We start from the raw sequence: 25,851 nt of genomic DNA on the forward strand, positions 1-25,851 counted from the left end.
ATTAAAAAAAATCTTTACTTGAATAAAACAGATTTAAAATGAAGGAATTAAAACAGGTCATAATATCATAATAATATTATCAACCTGAAGGAAATTTAATTGAAAACAATAAAAATAAAATCTCAAATTAAAACACTGGGATATTAAAAATCATACCAATTTTTATCTGTATAACAATGGCAAGTATTATATATTAACATGTATGTAAAATAGTAAGCACTGTGCAGTAATATCACATGTTACAGCTAATTCTTTTAAAATATGTCATGCTTAAACATTAAATATTTGGAAAACTGGGCACATGAGTCAAAATATGCATATGTAGTCTGGTCATCTTTATACCTGATGAAATAATTTACTTTTTACAACATTAAAAATACACATTCATCAAAGCTAAAGAAAATATTAAGCACTCTGTTATGTACATAGTAGAATGGTTAGTCATTTAAATCTTGTTTTCAAAGTTGTACAATATTTTAGAACCTTTTTTTGATAAATAGTTACCTCAACATGAATTGCTTTAACAGAATAGTGAAACTGAATCAAAGTTTCAAACTATACCAAGCAATCAAATACCGGGTAAATTTTTATCACAGAAATAACATTTATTGTAATAACAGTGCATTGATACATGTAACTCAGTTTGAATGCTGTTAGTACAAATTAAAATGAGGTAGACTCTACTCTAAATAATAAATATGAGAAGTATTTACAACATGAAAATATTTAACTCAGTAAAATCTATTTGTGAGGACTAAAAAGCATAGAAATTATGGCAGCCCCAAACAATGACATGAAACAACAATTCTGAAAAATATACTATATTATGATCCAAAAATAAATACACAGGGAAGATAAATTATTGTCAATGTCAAATTGACACTTAAATTAAATTAAACACACAAACCTGACAACAGTCCATATTTGTCACCATATATTAAAATTAAAGTAATAAATAAATGTTACTAAATTCAATTATCAAATTTTCTTCAAAGAGAAAATAACAATGAATTCATGCATATATACCAGGTATACATGTTAGTACTTAATTGACACTAGTAAGATAGGATTATTACTAATCAAGATCAAAGAGAAAAACTTTCAATAACAACAGAGATGATATACAGGAATCAGAACTATAAAGACATCTAACAATTTGTGCTTTATATTTGTTTAGTTTGATATAATCTCTCTTATGAGTGACCTTTCTCTCGTTTCTAACTTTTTAATTTCAGCTTCAAAAATTCTAGGAGAACCTGCAAAAAAAAAATAATTAAGTTAAATGATAATTTTCTTCTGTGAACTAATATTTAATTGTTCAATCTGGAATTTTTTTTACAGAATGCAAGTTCTATGCCTAACTTTACCTGAATCACAGACTTTCTGTAACTTCTTGAGGAACTCTCCAAATGCCTGAGTTAATGCTGACTGATCCTGCAAAAGGGGAACAGTTTTTAGGAAAGAAACTAATATTCATTTTTTAAAATTCTACTCATCACTTGCCAACATATACCCAGAAGTTGGGTTTTTTTGTATTTGACTGTTTAATCATTCAAGTACACAGAATTCTGATATCATTACCTCATTCTCTTCATCATCCCAGCTATCCCAGTCTGAACTCTCTGAGTCCTTGTCACTTGGAGACTTGGCACCATTCTTGTCACTGCTCTGGCTCAAAGCACTTATACGACCTGACTGTATGCTGCTGCTACTCAAATTTAGAGTAAGGGATTCTGGGAAATGACTTGGACTTCCTGTATAAACAGATATGCTCCTTATAAATTTCATCAAATTATTGTTATGGATAGTAAATGAGATCCCCCGAAAAATCAATCTACTCTTTAAATAACATTCATTTGAAGAATTGCATTTTATATATTAAAAAAATGAAACAGCAAATCAAGTTGTTTTGCAAATGTCTTTGCCTCTATGAATCTTTGCGAGTCAAAACAGTGAAAATTGCTAAAAGATAAAGTAACAATGGTTTGTTCTTTATTTTCTTATTGGTAGCACATGATGCTGTTAAAAGATTCTTTTTACCACTAACTCACAAGTATGAAAACGAAATACTTAGCAGGCATTTGATCCACAGCATTAAATTCAAGTCCTTTTGATTTACAATGACCTGCAGAATAAAACTTACCTATGATGACTGTGTCTTCTTCATCTAGATCATTGAGAGACTCTGAGCTGTTTGTTTCTGTGAGAGGAATGTCATTGGACAGCAGGCAGAGATCATCATTTGGTCGCGGGGAATGCTCCACACTGAAGTGTATACCCTGCTCAGGAAAAGTTATACTCCTTTATTTTCTTTGCTAATGTCTTCAATGCTAGACCAAGGTTATCAGTACAGAAAAAAAACAAGAGGCCCATGGGCCACATCGCTCACCTGAGTAACTTGGGTGATGCAGTTCTTATCAGATTTCCCCTCTTGCTATACCTATCATGCCCCACTACCCCCTTCCCTTTTATGATTTTAAGAATTTAATATCTAAACTACCCCAGGATGCTTCCACATAAGTTTCAGCTTTCCTGGCCCAGTGGTTCTTGAGAAGAAGATTTTTAAAGATTTGTTCTATATATTTCTATGTAAAACTTGGATTCCCTATTGTGGCCCCGCCCTATCCCCGGGGGTCATGATTTTAACAATTTGATATCTACACTACCCAAGGATGCTTCCACATAAGTTTCAGCTTTCCTGGCCCAGTGGTTCTTGAGAAGAAGATTTTTAAAGATTTGTTCTATATATTTCTATGTAAAACTTGGATTCCCTATTGTGGCCCCGCCCTTCCCCCGGGGGTCAGGATTTTAACAATTTAATATCTACACTACCCAAGGATGCTTCCACATAAGTTTCAGCTTCCCTGGCCCAGTGGTTCTTGAGAAGAAGATTTTTAAAGATTTGTTCTATATATTTCTATGTAAAACTTGGATTCCCTATTGTGGCCCGCCCTAACCCCAAGGTTAATGATTTTAATAATTTGAAATCAACATGGCCCCTACATGCTTCCACATAAGTTTCAGTTTCCCTGGCCCAGTGGTTCTTGAGAAGAAGATTTTTAAAGATTTGTTCTATATATTTCTATGTAAAATTTGGATTCCCTCTTGTGGCCCCGCCCTACCCCCGGGGGTCATGATTTTTACAATTTAATATCTACACTACCCAAGGATGCTTCCACATAAGTTTCAGCTTTCCTGGCCTAGTGGTTCTTGAGATGAAGATTTTTAAAGATTTGTTCTATATATTTCTATGTAAAACTTGGATTCCCTATTGTGGCCCCGCCCTTCCCCCGAGGGTCATGATTTTAACAATATAATATCTACACTACCCCAGGATGCTTCCATATAAGTTTCAGCTTTCCTGGCCCAGTGGTTCTTGAGAAGAAGATTTTTTAGTGACCCCACCCTATTTTTGTCTTTTCTTGATTATATCCCCTTGTAAAGGGACTTGGCCCTTCATTTTAAGAATTTAAACTCCCCTTCAACCAAGGATGCTTTGTACCAAGTTTGGTTAAAATTGGCCCATTGGTTCTTGAGAAGAAGTCGAAAATGTGAAAAGTTTACAGACGGACAGACGGACGACGGACAAAATGTGATCAGAAAAGCTCACTTGAGCCTTCGGCTCAGGTGAGCTAATAAAAATGGGTCTGAGGGGTATGACATTTTACTTTTGGATGTAAATGTAGGTAATTGTGGACTTACCTCACTGACTCTGGAACATATAGCCAACAAAATAGACTTCAGATGCTTAACAGGGTTGAGTGGTTTACATAGAATCAAGTAAATGTTCAGGATCTTCTGAAGCAAATGAACCTCAGCACTCTGCAAGTAAACACAAACATGGACAATACTATCATATCACATGCTTAAAGAGAAAATAATTACATACACAGAAAAGAGCATTAAAAATTGTGGACTTCCATTAAAATTTTTTATAAAATTTGTCAAGTTTGATAGTCTTAGATCTCATTCTGCAAAGAAAGCCTAGACATAAAAAAGTTTTTAAAAAATGGGCAAAAACAGACAGGTCTGTAACATGATATAGCACATCAAAAGACACCTGTATAATGAAAGAAAAAGGGGTATGTCTTTTAACCACAAGGAACCACAAGGAACCACAAGGAACCCCAAGGAACCACAAGGAACCCCAAGGACACCACAGGAACCACAAGGACATCTTATTTAATTATTATGAGTCTAATTGTGGTTTATATGTGCATTTTTTAGTCATATGAGTCACACAGGTGACCTATTTCAATATGTTATTGTCCGACGTTGTGCTTCCTGCCCATCTGTTTCCTAATCTTTTGAACCATTTCAGCTTCTTTTTAGCTCTACTGGTCAGAGACCAGAAGAGCTTATGCGATAATAAGGTATCCATCGTCCGTCCGTCCGTCTGTCTAGCTGTCTGTCTGTCGAGCTGTCCGTCTGTTTGTCTGTAAACAATTTTTCAAAACGCTACTCCTCCTACAGTTTTGGTCTGATTTCAATATAACTTGGCACACAAGTAGACTACATTAAGATACTTAAAATAGTGTATCGGTTTTTGATTTCGATGAACGGTGTTGCCATTGTTACTAAAAATAGAATTTTCTATGACATTCCTTTAAAACGCTACTCCTCCTACAGTTTTGATCTGATTACAATATAACTTGGCACACAAGTAAATCTGCAATTCTATTTCACAATATAATCAAAGGTAGTGGGAACATGGGATAATTTATGCATAACTAGACTGTTATTCCTTAAATTAGAAATCTCACAATGAGATTTAAAGTATGATGTGTATATGAAAATAATGTTTCATGTTATACCTATCTAAATCTGATTAGAAAACATAATGAAGCATTTCTTTGTGCTTGTATATAATATATGCATCTATCAAGAAGAGCTATTTTTCCATTATTGCCCTTGAAAATATTTTAAGTGAAACAAAATATTAATAAAATGTTTAATAAACAATTCTGCATCTGAAATTTCTGAAACAATTAATTACTTAATTAACGAGGCCCAATCTAGTTGGAAATTTCGAAAACGGATCAAATGATAAAAAATTTGAATTCTTGGAAATATATTTGTATGTATTATGCTAAGAAAAATTAGAATGAAATTTTGTTACATTGCCTTTATTGTATCATTAAGAGATAGAAATGTCTCAATTTTCACAGTTTAAAGGAACTTACCCGTAGACACGTAGAAATTGGCTTCAATTATGGGGTAGTGTCATGTTCTACCGTTATGTAAAGAAAGTACAAATACGTGCGTTTGATATCCTGCATTTAGATAAAATGTGCAGCTAATACATGTGTATATTAATTTTGAAATTAGATACACTGGGTACATATTGATGTACAGTTTTATTGTACTACATACATGTTAACAACTCAGAAATTCATTGTATAATGGTGATAAGTTATAACGTACTAGATTAAATATTGTAAACTAGTCAGTGAAAGAGAAACAGTGAAAATGATATAAAAAAAATTAATGATTAAATGAATATTCACCTATTGTTCAACTAAAGCATCTGACTATTTGACCTAGCTGTCCGAGTAAAATTGACATCCCTAGAATAAATGTTTTAGGTAAACTACTATTATACTGTGGATCTATAATTAATAAAAATATTGGCAATATATATATAGAAAGTAAAAAAAAGATTCATTTGAGTTGACTATAAAAATGGCCTTCATTTTAAAACTCTGACATTCTGACAAGAAAATCCATTGAATCTCATGGAAAAATGTCTTCATACATGCAGACTGTTATCTCTCTCATCAGAGGGATATTGTACCTTAATTGTTGCAAAGAATAATAACTTGTGCAATCTAATCTTGATGTATAATTTCTAATATTAAGGTTACTTCATGACTCTAATATTTCTAGGGATTATCTACCATAACACTTATATTTAATGTCAGACTAGTTTTAGCCATTGTTCATTAAATAACTGACAAACCAACATGCTGACCTACCTTCCCTCCAAAGTATAATTTTAAGTTTCAATGAATTAAATACAATATAAAATTAATCAATTATACAGTATGGAGTTTTTATAATTTGTTTTAACCTAATTCATTTGAAAAGTAAGGCTAGCCAACAAGACAATAAATGCCAAAGTTAGACTTCCTGTATAATGCAACGTGTATACGGATTTTTGACATCTTGAGTATTAGGGGTCTCCAGGTAAATAACATTAGTACTACTAGGACCATTCCCCCTTCTCAGGTATAACATTGTAAAGGTGTACTAATGAAAAAGTTTTTTCTTTTCTGCATTATTTATGGTATCTTCCCTATTTTCCACAGGAAATAATATTATCAAACAAATGCCCTTGTCAAATTTCAAATTGTATTAATTATTTCAAAGCTCAATGATGCTCAATTACACACACCCTTACCTATGCTTTACTATGGGCAGAGGGGTGTTTTCTTTAATTTTTGGGGCACTTAAAAGTTAAGACTCAATTTGGAAAAGGGCTACCTCCCCTGCTTCTATAGAACACAATGGGTTGACCCATTACTGGTCTGAATGTTCACCTGTAATAACCCCATGTACCTGTATATTGGAGGTATACAACCCCTGTATATTTGGGGTAGCTCTTGAACTGGGATATCTCCCTTGGGTGTGGAGAACACAATATACTGAGTCAGTACTGGGGTGCGGTGTTTACCTAAATGACACCTACATTGCCCTGTTTATTGGAGGTAAACACTGTCTTGGTTAATTTTGGGTAGCTCTTAACTAGGATTAAGCAGAGCATTTTTAATTGATACCAGAATGTTTTTTCAACTGCAAGAACAAAGCACAATTACTTCCCCCCTTTTAAATAAGTTTTCTTTTAAATTTTATCCTTTTTAATTTTAACAATTGAGCTCCCTATCCATCACTTATTTTTGTGATCATGAAGGTACGTAACATTTGAGCTTTTAACACAATTCATTTTATTAAAATCTCAACTAAATTATAATCGAAATACAAAAATAAAATAAGTAAAATACTTGTATGTACAAGATTAATTAAATATATAAATTAATCAAATACATTGATTAAATAAATTATTTTATTAGTGTTGAAATTAACAATGAATATAATAATTAGCAAAATTGAAAAAAAAACACCAAAAATTCATATGTGGTATATATTGATTGTCTTTTTTAATAATTCTTAACATTAAAGAAATAACATGACATTTTATAATTATTCTTGCCCTCTTCTTATGATTATACTGTAATTAAAAGAAATCACCCCTTCTCTTTTAAATGGGAGGTCAACATTACAACTAAATCATCAAAAATTTCAACTCATTACCGCAACATTTTTTTCCAATTTTTGACTAATCATTACCGCTATATTTTTTTTTTTGGCCGAAAACAACTCATTACTGCAGCTGCTACATAATCATAATTCATATTGAATTAGCCAGGTATGGTACGGAATACGAGTTCCAATCAACAGAATTCACTCAATGTGTAGTGAAGTACAATAATTTTTTTTCATTTTGAATTCTAAACAGAAGAAGGAGAAGACTGTGAGTTTTAATTATAGACAGAGCTTGACTTAATTTTTAAAATTTTAAAAGTGTTTTATAAAATAAAATAAATTTCAAATTAAAAAAAAAACAAAAAACAAAAATAAAATCCAGCTCAAATACCTATTTTCACCTCCCCGTGGTGGAGCAGGAAACAGGACTTATACTTTTTTATGTTGTACTTTAAATCAATCTGTACATACATACCGGTAAGTTGATGGCTAACAAATAATAACTAAATCCCCTAAACCTTTAAGGAATGAAATGCATGATCATGGATTAACTAATAGGTAGTCTGCATGGATATTGAATCAGCAACCACCCCATAAAATTATTTCATTTATCATATACAGTTAATTCTCGATAAACCGCCACCTTTTGTAATTTAGAAATCATGGCGGTATAACGAATTTGGCGATGAATTGAATTTCTCATCTTTTAGAAAACAAGAAGTCGAGTTATATTGTTCTTAGAAATACCATTTAGCGTTTCTATTCTTAATATTACATGTACATGTATATAAAAACATATTTCTGATTGAAAATACTTCAAGTAATTTTTTTAATGTACAATTTCGCTAAAACAAAATGTGCAGTTATGAAATAAAGACAAATATTTGTATATGAATGTAAATCTGCACGTTCGATATTGAAAAAAAAACATACTGGGTCGATCGTCGTGATATATTGTCGATAATAAGTAAAATGAATCCTTGAATATGTTCATCGTTTATGGTATCGTTGTTGATGGAACGTTCACAATTTATACCGTATAATTATTTTTTCCAGCAAACTTTGCACTGTTTAAAGCAGAGATCATCAAAATAATATCGTTATCGGCGTACTTTAACAACGACCGCTTTCATGGCGAAACCATGAATATTCTAATAATTGCATCAATGTTGATGGTTTTGGTCCCACACCTAAGGCCATAGGGGTAAGAGATTTCGAAATCTGAAAATTTTGCTCCCCTTTACTTGTAGATGCTTTGTGCCAAAATTGGTTGAAATTGGATAAACTGTTCAAAAAAAGAAGCTGAAATATGGTTCAAAAGACCAAAACTGTAGGAGTAGCATTTTAAACGAATTTCACAGAAAATTCTATTTTTAGTAACCATGGCAACAACATTCATCAAAATCAAAAGCCGATGCACCGTTTTATGTATCATAGTGTAGTCTACTTGTGTGCCAAGTTATATTGAAATCAGATCAAAACTGTAGGAGGAGTAGCGTTTTAAAAGAATTTCACAGAAAATTCTATTTTTAGTAACCATGGCAACACCGTTCATCGAAATCAAAAACCGATAAACTATTTTAAGTATCTTAATGTAGTCTACTTGTGAGCCAAGTTATATTGAAATCAGACCAAAACTGTAGGAGGAGTAGCGTTTTGAAAAATTGTTTACAGACAGACAGACGGACAGCTAGACAGACAGACAGCTAGACAGACGGACGGACGATGGATACCTTATTATCGCATAAGCTCTTCTGGTCTCTGACCAGTAGAGCTAAAAAGAAGCTGAAATGGTTCAAAAGATTAGGAAACAGATGGGCAGGAAGCACAACGTCGGACAATAACATATTGAAATAGGTCACCTGTGTGACTCATATGACTAAAAAATGCACATATAAACCACAATTAGACTCATAATAATTAAATAAGATGTCCTTGTGGTTCCTGTGGTGTCCTTGGGGTTCCTTTTGGTGTCCTTGTGGTTCCTTGGGGTTCCTTGTGGTTCCTTGTGGTTAAAAGACATACCCAAGAAAAAGTGAGCAAGCTCACATACCCCATGCTCCCCCAAAACTCAAAGTGGTGAAAATCCCGGAAAAAATGAAAGAATCGGAATTTCCCGGTAATATGCACATCTACACATAGTGTTCTCAATATCTGCAAAGTTTGATGAAATTCTGTGCAGCGGTTTATGAGGAGTTGTGCTGACAAACTGTTCATCACTATATTCAAGATATCCCCAAAAATCTAAGTTGTAAAGAGCCGAAATTCCAAGAAAAATAAAGGATTCGGAATTTCCTGGTAAAATGCACATCTATACATTGTGTCCTAAATATCTGCTAAGTCTGACGAAATTCTGTGCAGCAGTTTATGAGGGGTCGCACTGACAAAATGTTCATCTGTATATTCAAGGTATGGCCAAAAATCTAATTTGAAAAGTGCCAAAATTCCCAGAAAAATAAAGGATTCGGAATTTCATGGTAATATGCACATCTACACACTGTGTCCTAAATATCTGCAAAGTTTCACGAAATTCTGTGCAGCGGTTTATGAGGAGTTGCGCTGACAAAATCTTCATCTCTATATTCAAGGTATGGCCAAAAATCTAAGTTGAAAAGTGTGGAAATTCTAAGAAAAAATAAAGGAATCGGAATTTCCTGGTAATATGCACATCTACATATTGTGTCCTAAATATCTGCAAAGTTTAACGAAATTTTGTGCATCGGTTTATGAGGAGTTGCGCTGACAAACTGTTCATCTCTATATTCAAGGTATGGCCAAATGCCTAAGTTAAAAAGTGTGGAAATTCCCAGAAAAAATAATGGAATCGGAATTTCATGGTAATATGCACATCTACACATTGTGTCCTAAATACCTGCAAAGTTTGACGAAATTCTGTGCAGCGGTTTATGAGGAGTTGCGCTGACAAAAAAAAGGACAGACTGACTGACTGACACTCTGACGGACGGGTCAAAAACATTATACCTCACGCAACTAGTTGTGTGGGGTATAAAAACATGATAGACTAGGTTGGATGGCAAAATATATATATCTGATAATTCAGCACGTCTTTAATCCCTACCTTCATGGTGACAATGGCCGCCAGTTCTTTCAGAGTCAGATGTAGACACATGAGACAGGTCTGTTTGTCCTCCCTGGCCTGGGACACAAATTCCACCACCCTCACGCCTACACTCTGTAAACTGGGGAAACAGTGGAGGAAATGGTTAATATCCTTAATGCTTAATTGTTTTGTACATGTATCTCTATAAATCTCACTAACATAGAATCAGTTATCACAATTGTTTTGACTCAAAACTGAATTTTTTTTTATTTCAAAGCTAAATGATATTTGCACATGTAGTTGATTATATTGTTAAGGTCTTCCGTCTTCAGCGGAAGACCTTCTTGTTATTCTTAGGTTTCTTTTTCACTTTTATTATTATTATTCTTTTTTTTCTTACCGATTTTGTGCACACGATTTCTTGAAAACGGCTCAATGGATTTCCATGAAACTTTCAGGACTTGTGTAACATTACTTGAACCTTATGCATTTTTTTCTGATTTGATGACGTCACTTCCGGTTTGGAGATATTGTCGATTTTATGATTTTTGAAGGGTCATGTTGTCTCCAGACTTTCTCAATAATGGCTTAAGATAGAAACATGAAACTTTCAGGTATGATAGACCAAAGTCTATAGATATGTATAACGTCTTTCATTTTTATCGGAAGTGCCGCACGTCGGCGCTCACTATGGCCCGAAAATAGTCGTATCGCGAACTTCAAAATTTTTAACACCTTTTCAACGATATCTTTTTACCTGGAAATATTTTGTTAAAACATATAGAACAAAAGAAGTGTAGAATTCTAAGATCTTTCAAATTGTATCTTGTAAAAAGGGCTGGCCCCTTAAATTAAGGGCCTAGAGGGGCCGAAAATTTTTCCTTTATATCTCAAAAAGTATTGAGAATTTGTAATACATCAAAGAAGCAAAGTTGTTTGAAATGTCAAGCTTAATCTGATGGAGTCGTCAAAATACGTCCGTCGTCGTCACTTCCGGCCAAACCGGAAGTAGTCGAAAACGCGTATTTTTGCCGTTTTTAAGAAGTTTTGAGGTAAAATATGTCTCTGGGAGCATGAAAATTAATTTTCCGTCCGTTGTCGTCACTTCCGGTCAAACCGGAAGTAGCAAAAAATTGCTTATTTTTTTCATTAATTAACATAGCTTTAGAGGATTCAAAGCATTTTTGGGCGTTATTTCTCATTTTTGTTGAAAATGAAAGCTACTTCCAGTCAAACAGGACGGAAGACCTACTCGTTGCTTTGCAACGAGCTTTGCTCTAGTTTTTATTATCTTTCAGTGCACTTACCATTCTCTCATGTGCCTACAAATTGAAGTGTCTTCTACAAAGAGCCCAGAATAGTGGGCAATAATGGGCATCAGTGAACAAATGCTCTCCACAGGTAACTTCTGAAGGAATCTTTGTAAAGTTTGATGTGATTCACTGACAAACACTTTCTCAACCTGCCAAAGTATCAACATTTTATATTTTTTCCTCTAAGGATATAAGATATATTTAATATTCATCAAGTTCTTAAAAAAAACTTATTTCAGGCAGGCTTGGGGTCAATTACTTTGAAATGTAATTAATTACTTTCAAATACATTGATAATTTTGTCAATTACTTGCAATTACAATTACATTGATTTTCTCAAATGTAATTAATTACTTTCAATTACTTTGACAAATGTAATTAAATACATTTCAATTACTTGAGTTTTCTTTTAAAAAAAAGAAGATTTTTTTGTAAAAATAAGATTTTTTCTATAGTGAATTTTTATTCGGTGTTTTTGTTCTTGGATATGACAGGGGTTCACACCTGGACCAATTTAGACCTTTACCTATAATGACTTGGGTGGGTGATACACTGTATAAACAAATTGAATTAAAGACTATGAGACATTTAATTATTGTACAAACAGAAGCCCATGCTACACCAGCATGGTGTATGACAAGAAGTTTGTCACTTTCTTGAATCCATATTTTTGAATAAAATAAATTGATGTTTCTAACAAATCTTTTCAGTATTTTCTATTTTAAAATGTATAGAATACATGCACATGTAAATCTTAAAGGGGATTTAGTTAGTCTATAATTACTGTAAAAACAAATTAACTATCTAAATCACTATTGTTACTTGCAAGTGGGAATAGGTAGAATTAAGATTTTTAAAAAGTGGGAATAGGTAGTATATATCCACCAGTGTAAAAACTGTGTCCCAGTACATAAACTTTTTATAAACTTTTATTTTGAAAAAAGTAATTGAAATGTAATTGAAAAGTAATTGAAAATACATGATCTTTTTTGAAATGTATTTAAACTTTCAATTACTTGTAATTGAAAGCTCACTCAAATACAAATTACTTCCAATTACTTTGAAAAATGTAATTAATTACACTCAATTACAATTACTTTATTCAATTATCCCATCCCTGATTTCAGGAACATTAAAGACTCTGGAAAAGTGTTATGGTCAGATCCTTATATGGTATCTTGATTTAGGGTAGAGCAGGCTTTATTCAATTTTACCTGTTTGGCACATTGAAACTTGTTCTCTGGTTTGACCAAACAACAACTGAAAGATAAACAACAAAATGTTATAAATTTATATCTATAAATCTTTCCAAAAATCAATGAAAAGTAAATTTTCTAACTAAATATACCTCAAGTATCCTTCAAAAGGAGAAGAGAAGAGCCTGATGTCTGTGCCTTGCTGTAGGAGTTCTTTGGTGATCCTGGTGTTGGGGTGGGTAAACCCAAACAGGAGCTTCCAGTACGACAAAACGGAGGCAATCTGACTTACTCTCTGGAAGACATAAATTACAAAACTTCAATTAAACTATTAATCTTTATTTTTTTAAATAAAAAGTACTGGTATTGATTTTCAAAAAAATCAACTTTATAAGAAGAAGAAAAACACATTTCAGAATGTTGAATTTGTTAAAAATATTTTATGGATTACATATACAGAAAATAAGCACATTTTATCCATCCCCCTCAACCCATTTTTTCTAAAACAAATCCTAAAAATCAAAAACAAATTATATAAATTGATTCACCTGGTCAGAGGGGATATCAAACTGAGCATGGGCCAGAATGATGGTGGTGGAAGCTATGACGGAGAGTCGATCATATCGGGATCGCTGTACCAGTTTGTCTAGGCTGGGGAGACAGGAGGGGACCTGACCCGTAACACTGGACACTATCCCCTGTATGATCTCCCTACACGAATCCTCATGCTAGGAAAAGAAAAGATAACCTCAGATATATTAAGAACGTGTGTATGTTGTAAAAGATATAAAAGCGTATGAATGATATATTTTCTATGAAACTACTTACAAGTACATCTAGAATGTAAATAGAAGTAGGACTAGTCACCAAACCTAGGCATTTTTTTCAAACTCCAAAATTTGAATTATAAGATACTTAAGAGGAAGATTTTAATGACTTTGGAAGTCTTGCAGGATCATGGTAAAAAAACCTGATTACAATAGAATAAATTCAAATACCTACACTGTGATCAATTTCGTGCAGTAAAACATAACTTAGTCTATAATTTTCTGATTTCCTCATTTGACACCATACCTGCCAGGTGGAGGGTGGTCTCTGTAGGAGCGGGGTCAGACGGATACAATGGAGTATAGACTCCTGTAGCAGCATGACTGCAGCATAGGTCAGCAGACTGGGAGTAGAGGACAGGTGGGTCTGCCAGATCTCCTCCAGTATGCTTATGTCACACCACCTGATCACTTCAGCCAGACACGGCAACACCTACCATTTTAGGAAAAACATTTATTTATGGCTAATAGTAGTATGTCTAAAATCTTTGACCTGTGAGGGAGCAAAATTTGTTGTGAGTATAACCCTTTTATTTGACCTGGGCTACAACTATACCTGTTTTGTGATTCGCCTAAGCTCCCATTGTGAATCTGCCAGGCTCTCTATGGTCTGCAGAAGAATTCTGGTGAGAGTGTGCTTCAGGGGAGTTAACTGTACCCTGACCATCCAATCCTCCTCTGTGGTGGTCCTTAAAATTAGACAATGTTATGAACATATTACAACTGTAAATACATTGTATATGGAAAGGGGGACAGATAAGTTTCTATATTCTTATTTATGTTTCCCCCTTCAAAAATGCCTTGCAGCCCCTGCAGGTTTATTTCAATTTAAAAATAGACAAGTATTTAACATTACAATTAAAAAGAATAGGTGTTGATCATTTTAAAAATCAAATACAAAACTTGAACTGAAGCAACTACAACTTACTTGTTACCAAGGGTTTCCACTAGATTTTGGTAGAAAGTGTCGTTCTTTAGCTGTTGACTGACATGTGGATGCTGAAAAAAAGGAATTGATAAGTAGTTTATTTGAATTTTTTAACAAAAATTTTCTTTTAATAGTACAATGTACTATGTTTCATAGGTTCTGTCCTGTGAAGATCATACCTTGTTGTTGGCTAAATCTATACTCTGTAATTGAGTTAAGATAGATAGGGGGGTGTATCGTGAGATTCTTCCTCCTCCGTGGTCCCCATTCCTAAAAATTAAAAATTAAGTTAACCCATGAACATGTGAATAAAATTAACAGTTACCACAGTAACTCAAAAATGATCCATAAATTTCCTCATAACAGCTTTCCAGTATATGTAGTTAACATTACTAGTTAAGGCCAAAAAAAATTAATAAATTGTTTCTCAGGCCAAAAAAATCTAAATTCAATGCGGCAAGCAGGCAGGCTTTTTTTTTTTTTTTTGAAGCAGGATGTAGTCTACACCTTTTTTTTAAAGTCATTTGTTCAATAAAATGATGATATCTACTAACTCTTAAGTTTTGTTCTCTGAAATTAGTTATAATATATATTCAACTTTATATAATGTTATTCCAAACATTTATTTAAAAGTTAACTTATAAAATACTGTAGATTTAGAAGAAAGATATAGTTTTTCTAATAAAAATGTCCATCTTAGCATTTATGAAAAGGGCAATAACTCAATTTTCTTTTTCAACTTGGAAAAATAGAAAATTGGGTTATTTCCCTTTTCAATATGTCAATAAAATTGATCAATGCGGCCGTTTTTGAACTGATGCGGCGGTGCCTGAGAAACAATTTATTAATTTTTTTTGGCCTAAATCTTACATTTTCTCGTAGCCCAGGACCTTCAGTCCTCCTTCACTCTTGAATTGCACCTGTGGATGAGTAAGAAAGATGATGATGTCATTAAATTCATCAGAATATATTTCACTGCAAATACTACAATATTCTTACAATACAAAAAGTGACCACTCAGTAGTGTAAATGCAAAGTTTGCAAAAATTAGCATATATATTGTACAGTATTCAAATATATACTTAATTTTTTAAACGGACAGGAACTCTAAGCCTAAATTTTGACAATTCAATAAGGCTACATGAATAAAATGATGGACATTTTTAAAAAAATCCATGATCATCTAATTGCAGATTAACAGTAGTTCAAACATACATGCCAAATCACAGCAAAATTAAATCAGTAAATGCATGCTTAGTACTCATATTTAATACCATCATCATTTACATAAGCATCAAACTGTTAATAAAATGATCAATAAATGTGCTATAGTACATGTACAATTAAAAATTTTTAAAAGTCCTTCAGACTTATTAAAACATTATAAATTTTAAGTTAATTTTTTGAGATAATTGTCGTAAGTTTATTTCTGATGTTTGCAGATATTAATCCTTTATCCATGAATTTATGTGTGGTTAGGTTGTTCCTCAATTCTTCATGCAAAAAATCTATTTTAAAATTCTTTTCCCTTCCTTTTGGGAATTGACTTCTGCAACAAAGTCATGCATGCAACTCATTTCTGTATGTAACAATAAAATCTATATTTAACTGAAGCATGCTCATTTTCATTCTTTGCCATCCTGTGAAAAGGTGCAATTAGCCTATTCATTAAGGGTAGAAAGGTGTAAACAGATAAGAGCATGTATGTTTGAAAATCTTTTGATACAACATGTAGTTCTCACAATATCTTCATGCAGTAAATAAACAAAATTTCTAATGTGCAAGACTTGGCAAGAAAGTTTCTTTAACGAGAAGTAGGATCCTTAAAACAGATTCCTCCGACATACATGTCAATGTTCATTGATTTCACTTACTGGTCTGCTCTCTCTCTCTCTCTCTCTCTCTCTCTCTCTCTCTCTCTCTCTCAAATTGGTTTTCTTTTTTTGTTAAAATGTGACAAAGCAAGGATATAGAACAAAAAAAAAGGCAGGAGTTAACTGCATCTAAAATTCTACAAAAATTAAAAGTCAATGCAAAAAATTATCTGGCTATATACAGGTAAACGTGTAATGTATTCTACCTTCCTGTACAGCATTCTCTTCATTTGCTGATAATATACAACTCACATTATACACTGTACACTAAGTCTACCACCCAGTGAAAAACTATGAATGAGTATATAAATACATACATGTATATGTATTTTACACTCTATTAGTCTATCCAAACTGGCAATATGTGGCAACTATAATTCTATAAAATTAATGTAGTTCTCATTTTGTATAAAATGTCAAAAAGTCTAAAAACTAAATATATTGAATATTTATCTAAATCCTGTCAATTTTTAAAATTTCAAACACATTAATGTTGCTAAAAGTCAGATAATAATAAAACAAATGCAAACAAGCAGGTTAATTAGTAAAAATTGTAATAGATATGATTAATAACTGAAAAATGGCAAGCATATCACTGTCCCTAAAATATTCTTCTGTATATATTTTGGTACCATTTAGGAGAAGGATGTTTTAGGGATTATAGATAGAACCAAAATAAAATGGAAAGAATCAGATGAAATCGTAACTTACTGGTAAGGATTGCTCTGAGGTAGAATCATGGAACACAGAGTGTACTTTCTCAAACTCAGCTGCCTGTAAACATGGTAAAGCAAACTGTAACAGAAATAATGTATTCTGAATCACATAAAATACCCAGTACATGCGCCTGAGCTTTTTCTTTTTTAACTCAAATCAAGTATAAATGTCAATGTCACAAAATTGTAATTTGTTTAATATAGCTTCAAAATGCCAAGGCATAAACACTTACACAAGATACACTGTGAGTTCTCTCGTGTTCTTTAACTCTCTCCTCTGGAATATTATCTTCATCATCTGACAGCCTTCAAAGATAAAAAATCATATATTTTAAAAATATAAATGTATTTTTTAAGGTAAATACATTTATCATTTATAGTAAGATCCCATTCTTTCTTGCAATAAAATTTCAAAAGCATTCAATGTTTTGATATTGTACCATATTCATTGGTTTAAGAACAACATTAAAAATTTAAAAATTCAGTAATTAACTAATTATTATTTTATCTCATACTGTTCAACATCAGTGTTTTGTCTCCTGAGCTGTGAAGATGCCGCAGGACCAAACGTATAGAGCCAGTGATTCTTAATGAAGAACTTCATGATGAGCTCATACGCTAGTAATCTCCCTTCCCTACTCTCCCAGGCATCCAGCAAGAATCCTACTCCCAAACGAACAAAAAAAAATTTTCATGTTATCAATCTTTTTTTTACATAAGAGTCAATTACTTTACCAGGTATGTATGGGATCTTTATTTGAAAAGTGAAAAAAAATATCATTTACAGTAAAAGGTTTCTATAACAAAGTGTCAGAGACAAATGATTTTGCTTCATATTAGATGTAATTCGTTATATTTCATTGAAATTCACAATATATTTTAAAGCCACTGAGAAAGGAAATCACCTCCCTATAAGCATCAATTTCTCATAAGCATGTTTTACTTATTCTACGAGCCTTGTCTTACCCTTCTCGCTATTGACAGATGCCCTGATATGACTAGAACAGCCTTGGTCTGTTGTTTTTTCCTCCCTCTGTAATATGTCTGTGTTGGGGATCCAGCCCTGAATGAGAGACTGCAGAAGTAGACTGACCAGAACCGCACAATGGCTGCATTTAGACACTGAAAATAAAACACAGAAATTAAACATGAAATATTTACACAAATAAGGGATCCATTTATGGTTATAGCTGATAGTAAAAAGTACAAGTATTTTATATATAAATCATCTTTCCATTGTGACCTATTTCTTACATGAGTTTGTCAGTTGAACACAGATGAAGGAAAGATGGTACATAATATTCTTCGTTATGATAATGCATTTTTTGCAACAACATATTGCAACCAAACAGTTATCCAAATACTGAATTAATACAGAGACATACCTAGGTATTTAAATAAGGAGCTGGCAGCTTGTCGGACTGTAGAGGCAGGATGAGACAGATACAGTAAGAAAGCGTTGATGTAGGTCGGCCAGTTAGACAACATCATTTGTAGAGGCAACACCTGTTGAAATATCAAAATTAAAAATTCATACAAAACCTTTGGCAGTTACTGATTTAAAGTATGGATTTAATATAATCTTTAGAAACCTATAGTACATGTACCTTGATGATGGACAAGCACACATTCAGTAGACCTTCAGCTGCATAGGCATCAAGGAATTTTACAGGCAAGTTCTACAAAGTAAAGAAGAAAACATACCATACTTAGTCATTAACTGATATTAATACACCTGTATATACTGTGTTTACGATACTCTCTTCAGTTTTACTTTTTTTCAAAACCATTTTTTAATAAGGCTTACAATTGATTGCACAGGGCTGAGAATATTTTCTGAAAGTTGCTCTGTAACTTGCTCAAAAGTTGAAAAAGCTTCCTGAAAAAAAAGAGAAAATATAAAGTTTATTCAGCAGAAATACAAATCCAAAGACTGAGTTTATATCAGAATCACATAATGGAAAAATGCTGTGTTAAATGAACTTTAATAAAGCCTGCTATACCTTGACATCACAACAAGATATGTAAGTGGACAATGCTTTGGCCGCATGTTCTCGAATGGTCAGTTGTGGATGATACAATAACTTAAACACAACAGTGTGAATCTCCTCTGATATAAAATTTGGCACAGGTGGGATATCCTGGATTTCAATAGGATATATATTAATTCAATAGCTCTAAAATTTCAATATTTTAACATTTATACCATTTATAATAGGTGAAATTTAAAAGTTAAGGTCTACATTTTGGCTAAAATGTTTGAAGTTACCCTCATATGCATTTGCAGTGAAAAAAGTGATATTTTATGATTTGCCAAATCTAAGACATAATATAGTTTTTAACATGTATTGGTTTCAGACAAATAAGCATTTAATACATATTGATAGCATACCAGTGACTGAATGTTCAGGCAAAACTGTGGAGTGGTGGATCTAGATTCTGCTTTCTCTGTGTATTGTTGGACAATAGAATTGATACCTGCAGTACATTTAACAAAAATCTAAACTATAAAACACCACAGAGGGAATTCTTGTAAATAATACAGTTATACAATAAATAATTTATATTTTATTTCATACAATAATCTTAATTATCTTTTATTAAAAAACTTAAAAAGTAATTGAAACATTTAATAACTTCATTCCTATGAACTTCATCTAATGATCTTACCCATTATAGCACCTTCAACAGTCTGCCATTGGGAAGTTTCAGAGACACAGAGCTGAAGAGATAAAACTCATATTAAATTCATGGGGTAAATGACTAACATTAAATCCATGTGGTAAATGACTCACATTACATTCATGTGGTATAGAACTCACATTACATTCATGTGGGATCGACATCATATCACATACAAATGGGATGAAACTTATGTTACATTCATATAACACGCACATTAAGAGTTCCCTTTACTTAAATATGACTTCTCTGAAAATATAAATAGTAACCTTTACAAGCTCCTGAAAAATTTTCTCTTGGTCAACAAGGGGAAGATATGCTACAATTGGCCCTAAAGTTTTGGCACAGGAATTTCGTATTGCTGACCAAACATCTGTTAATGCTGATATGATTAGCCTCTAAAAATAAACATTTAAAAAATCAATTAAGTCTGGTCATATTTTAATGTAATAGCATGATTATAACATTGATTACATTGGTGATATTATTTCATAATCTTTTTTTTTTCATTTTTCCCAAATATATCCTTTAAGTATCAATGCATTATTTCATTTCAGTGTCTTGTTGCACTTTTTTTTTTTTTGTTTAATAAAAATCCCATTAAAAGTGGAAACAAATGATAACAAATTATTAATCATTATCAAAAATATGTGAACAGAAAATTTAACATCACATAAATATACTGGTAATAGGTATAAATTATCAGCATTTCAGAAGACAAGTACATAATATACAAATTATCAAACCTGTATCAAAGGAATATGCTCAAAATCCTGAAGTTCCTCTTTATGTTCTTTTAGCCAAGCCATAAAATGAATAATTGTTCTATTTCGGACAACGTGTACATCAGAAACTGAAACACAAATCAGTAAAAATATTATGGCCATATTTAAGAAAAGCATAAACTGCTTCAACCCAGGTTATACCGGTACATGTACAAGTATAACTTGAGTAGCTATTAATTTCATTCCTTATTATTTAATTTTATATCATTAAGTGTGCAAAATGACAATTATTTCCCTTCAAAAATGTCTATAAAATGGACATATTTTAAATGTAATGTGTGGATTGAAAGGTTTTCTGCTTACCCTGCTTCATTGTGTACTCAAATGCCTGGACCAACTGTACAGAGAGTGGCTGCTGATTATACCTGTAAAGAATAAATAAAGATTTACCTAATAACTAATTCAATGCAACATGCTTCTAGTTAAAATCTATGCTTATTATAAGCAGTGTTTTCCCTTTGAACAAACTATCAGCCAAATTGATCGCTTCAATTGACAAAAATGCTGTGTTGAAATTTAAAAAATCTAAATTTAATTATTGTAAGGTCCATTGATATCTCAGCCCATGGCCTGTTACAACTGATCTCTAACCCTGAACTCTGAAATAACGGGAAAACACTGCTTATTTCCTAAATACATGTATATATTCTTCACCTCTTGCTTACCATTTAATGATATTATCAAGGAGATCATTTAGCACTGCTTTCACATGTCCATCACTGGCCTCCAGTGTTGTCCCAGTGCTGGACATCTTTCTGACCCGTCTCGTCCCATCTATCCCTGCTTCTGACCATCCATACCTTCTATCAAACACATAACAAGTTAACTTATTGAGGACATCATCATTGGAAATAAGGGCCACTAGCTGAGACTCATGGTTCGAGGAAGACATTTCTCCATACACATGGTGATTTCCATCCCCCTTCTGGAACCCCTTCCCTGTGTCATCAAGGTTGGACAGATGCTTGTGGATGGATTTCAGCATGAGTTGTTCCTCTGTAGAGGATTTGGCTGATAATAATGCAGTGGCACTGCTGAAAAGTCCATCAGCACCTGATGTCATATTTGATTTGAGATGATCATCCTTATATCTCTGCAGGATATAATAAACAAATGTATCAGTAAATAACAATCTCATCTTTTTTTTAGTCTGCTATACTCAATATGCAGTCTCCAAAGAAAATGTTGGATACACTAAATTCTTATTTGAATAATCAAACACAACTGATTTACTAATTACATGTAGTCACTAATTATGCTAAATGGTAATTAGACTTTGCAAATGCACTTCAGGTTAGAACATGCTCATAGTATTAAATATTAAACTCCCTGCTGAGATATCAAAACTTATCATTGGGATTGAATGTGTGAAACACATATTATTTACCTATTTCTGTGTTTATCTTAAATTAAAGTCACAACTTTTTGTTTTAATGGACTGATATATTATTGTTTAGGTTTTCCTCTTTGGTTTTAAAATTTGAGTAATGAATCCACATAAAATTAAAATAAAGCACAATTCTAAGATGATCTTTAGTGTTTTCAAGTTATATGATTGTTCTTGTAAAAAGTTCAGTCATACAATGAACTCGTGAATTTAAGGAATTTTAAAAATGAGTACGACACAGCAAATAACAGTGAAAATATTACCCAAGATTCCTCCGAGAAAATTCGGTAAAATATTAGGTTGTTATAGACGCTTTCAATCCTTGTGCAAGATTGAGACGCAATTGTTTTGATGCCTTTTGGCAATTTTTACAATCACTAACATGTAAATGCAACTTAAATGTCAAAACATTTTCCCAAAGCATTGCAGGTCTGATCGAAGTGATAGCCGATATTTACGTTCCGAACCCCTTTCGAAAATATGCAGGCTCCATTTTGTGACGTCAGTCAGGAATGTCGATCCCGACTTTTTATCTCGAGCAATAACTTCACACGGGGGTGCTGTAAAAAATATAAAGCCTTGATCAGATTAATTTCAAATTAATTTTTATGCCTCTGTTATTGAAAAAAATTGGGGTATATAGTTTCAGCCCTGTCCGTCAAAAAAACAAACAAAAAAAAAAACAATTCCAATTCCCAAAGCCTTATAAATTTAATAAGTTGTATCTTTTTTAAGGGTCATAATGTTTTAAATACCAAATTTGAAAACAGAATTTTTATTTATAGTATTACATTTTTTGATGAAGAAAATGTTAGAAGAAAGATAACTCCTCTTTATGGAATGCCATATACGACAGCCAACTGCTTACTGCCAACTGCTGACTGCTTACTGCCAACTGCCACACATATTTGAATAAATTTTATATTTGTATTGATATTTAATTATATGAGTTTTCACAAAAAAAGGGGGAAAAAGGCACGGATCCAGGACATTTTTTACAAGGGGGTCACCCTGGTAAAATTGAATTGAATAAAATGACCAATATGTTTTATCTTATGTAATATTCAATATATGCGGTTGATAAAGTACATTGTTTATTTTTTTATTTATTTTCCTATTTGAAATAGGTAATAAAATGACTACTTTCTGCTTTTAATCTTTAAAGAAGCCCCCCCCCCCCTCCCCAGGAGACCACAAAACCTTTGAAGAGAGAATAATTAATAAAAAAAAAATTGTCGTTTCGCAGAGAAAGATGTTTTGAAAATAAATTTCCGTTTTCAATTATATTCTATAGTTAAAAACTTCCTCAAATTAAAGATGTATATCTCTGTGTGTTATAATGCAGGCACGTAGCATCGTTTTTGAAAGTGGGTGGGGGGCAACCAGAGAAATTTTTTTTTACTTACCTGAAAAAGTTGACAAGGAAAAAAAAAAGGGAAATAGCCCAAACTCGAAAATCCTATTTCGTGTGTGTGTGTGTGGGGGGGGGGGGGCTAACTTTTTTTTTAGGCCAACTACCTTTTAACTTGCATTTTTCCCCACACAATACTACATATATCCTTGATATCATTATACTATGGTAAGAAGTGGGGGGGGCAACCATCCTTTCAATATACATTTTCAATAGTAAAGGTAATGTTGGGAAAAATAAGGGGGGCAGGCCCCCCTGCCCCCCCCCCCCGTTGCTACGTCCCTGTAATGTTTCACATGCATAGATCTGGGGGGTGACATTTAAAATTTGTACAGTCATGCGTTAAATAAACTAAACGAACTACCGGTATAGCTGACCTTGGACCCTCCACTTAGAAAACGCCGATCAAACATTTATATCTCTTTGTTTGTACAAATAAAATAATTATGTTTTACATGCATAGATCGAGAGAGAGGGTCCGGAACACCCCTCTGAAATTTGTAAAGTTATTTAATGCACAAACTAAACCAACTAAAAGTTATTTAATGTATAAAATAGATCAACTACATGTAAAAGGGACCTTAGACCCCCCCCCCCCCTTCCCAACCGAAAATGTGGATTCGTGTTAAGTTGGTATGAAAAATGTCATACACATGAAGGTATGACGCATAAGAACCCCCTCTCCCCGGCCGAAATAAATTTTCACATTTAGGAAAGGACTTTACGTATTTTTTTCTTGTCAAGAAATTTCTGGGTTGAATTTTTTTTTTAACCAGAGTGACCCCCTTGGAAAAATTGTCCTATAGATCAGCGCCTTTTTTTCAAATTTATATAAATATCAATATAAAAATAAAATTTATTCAAATATGTGTGGCAGTTGGCAGTAAGCAGCTGACAGTTGGCAGTAAGCAGTCAGCAGTTGGCAGTAAGCAGTTGGCTGTCGTATATGGCATTCCATACCTCTTCGCATATGTTTGTTTTTTTTTTTTTTTTTTTTTTTTTTTTTAAAACCACATACAGCATTGTGATAACCTGACTAGGGAAGCAGCGCTTTATGATGGTTTCTAACATGATTTTAATAGGTATGATACTAAATATTATTTTCATACTCGCCTCTTATTTTAAATTTTATGTTGTTTAATGAATTATTATACTCTTTCTGTTCTCTGTGTTGAAACACCTGTACATGTAATGTTATATTGTTGTTCATAAAATCAGTATTAGAAATTTTAAATTTTCTTGGTGAAATTTATAGCAGAGGGTCGGAATCCCTTAACTGAATTTAAAATATGGATTAAAATCCACATTTTTATTATTTAGTTTTCTGAAAGAAAGTTTTAAAAACCAGACTGCATGCATGTGATTGTTTTTGATTCACAAATCTTTAATATTTGCTATTTTTACTTAGTGTTCTCTTTGATGTGAATCAAAATTATATCGAAGCACATCTTCCCAAGTCAAGAGTTTCTGATCCACTCCGCTCCGCCCCGTTTATGTGGAGCGTAATCGGGATCAGAAACTCTTGACTTGGGAAGATGATCGAAGCACAGTTTGACAAACTTATACATATTGCTTATTTTTGTTAATTGAACAACTAGTTTGGGTATGCGAAAACGTTTAGAAAAAATGAGCACCCCTCTTTAACTGATAAGTGCATGGATTTTTTTCTTTTGCAAGGAATGAACAAAAAATAACTGCACTCTTTTGCACTAGAACATAATACTATGTCCGTCAAAAAATACGTCCAATTTCATTTTACACGGTTTTATTGAAATTTTTTTTCTAATTCTTATTCATTTGAAAAAGAAACTGTATGGAATATATGTATATTTTTATCTTACATTTTTGGGGTATGATCGATCTCTAAATGAATCTATATCAATATGTCAGTTATTATGTCGAGCGATTCAATCATTGCGATGAATTAAGTTCTCATCAAACAACGGTTACTTTTGCTGAAATTTATATCGGAAACTGATTTGAGCATACTATGCAAAACATCCAGTGAAAATTTTATGTTGAATGAAGTTCTTTCATTTACAAGCTAATCAATTCTTCTTTTAAATAAAGATAAACAATGAATTGCATTGCACTGATTAACGTACTGTCTATTCAAAACAAACGTGGTAAATATTTAATTCAACAACAACTTTGTGAAAATTGTGTTAAAAACGTACGCTGTTTCCATCCTAGTGTTCTTCATTAAAATAAATATATACAGACTAAACGGAACACGTTTGTCAATAATTACTCGATAGATTTGATAAGATTGTTCTCTTACTATATGCATTTAGAATTTAGAAATGATCATATCGATACTTTATAATAAAATTACATTTTGTTTCTTTGTTGCACTTGCCCGGGTAGTCAAAACAGTGTAAATTCAAACGTTTGACTTATGAGTTTAC

The 25,851-nt window shown here is 32.6% G+C and overlaps 1 protein-coding gene across 1 annotated transcript; it reads right to left on the minus strand.

Annotated features, from left to right (window-relative positions):
* Nucleotides 1-1,029: 1,029 nt before the first annotated feature.
* LOC134275417 (uncharacterized) lies at nt 1,030-22,518 on the minus strand. The gene is made up of 31 exons (XM_062757701.1): nt 22,296-22,518; nt 21,311-21,738; nt 20,949-21,010; nt 20,607-20,713; nt 20,130-20,258; nt 19,849-19,900; nt 19,571-19,656; nt 19,182-19,319; nt 18,986-19,057; nt 18,786-18,857; nt 18,564-18,684; nt 18,145-18,300; nt 17,694-17,841; nt 17,412-17,484; nt 17,174-17,236; nt 16,669-16,695; nt 15,459-15,508; nt 14,768-14,858; nt 14,589-14,659; nt 14,217-14,349; nt 13,908-14,093; nt 13,382-13,561; nt 12,986-13,128; nt 12,852-12,897; nt 11,632-11,786; nt 10,343-10,463; nt 3,703-3,822; nt 2,144-2,279; nt 1,582-1,754; nt 1,368-1,434; nt 1,030-1,256 (listed from the first exon to the last, which is right to left on the minus strand). The coding sequence occupies exons 2-31, from the start codon at nt 21,706-21,708 to the stop codon at nt 1,174-1,176; spliced, it is 3,459 nt and encodes a 1,152-aa protein (XP_062613685.1). The 5' UTR covers nt 21,709-21,738; nt 22,296-22,518; the 3' UTR covers nt 1,030-1,173.
* Between the last annotated feature and the right edge of the window lie 3,333 nt (nt 22,519-25,851).

Source organism: Saccostrea cucullata, unplaced genomic scaffold (assembly GCF_032062105.1).
Source record: "Saccostrea cucullata isolate Sc308-1 unplaced genomic scaffold, CSIRO_AGI_Scuc_v1 ctg593, whole genome shotgun sequence".
NCBI classification, from domain to species: Eukaryota; Metazoa; Mollusca; class Bivalvia; order Ostreida; family Ostreidae; genus Saccostrea; species Saccostrea cuccullata.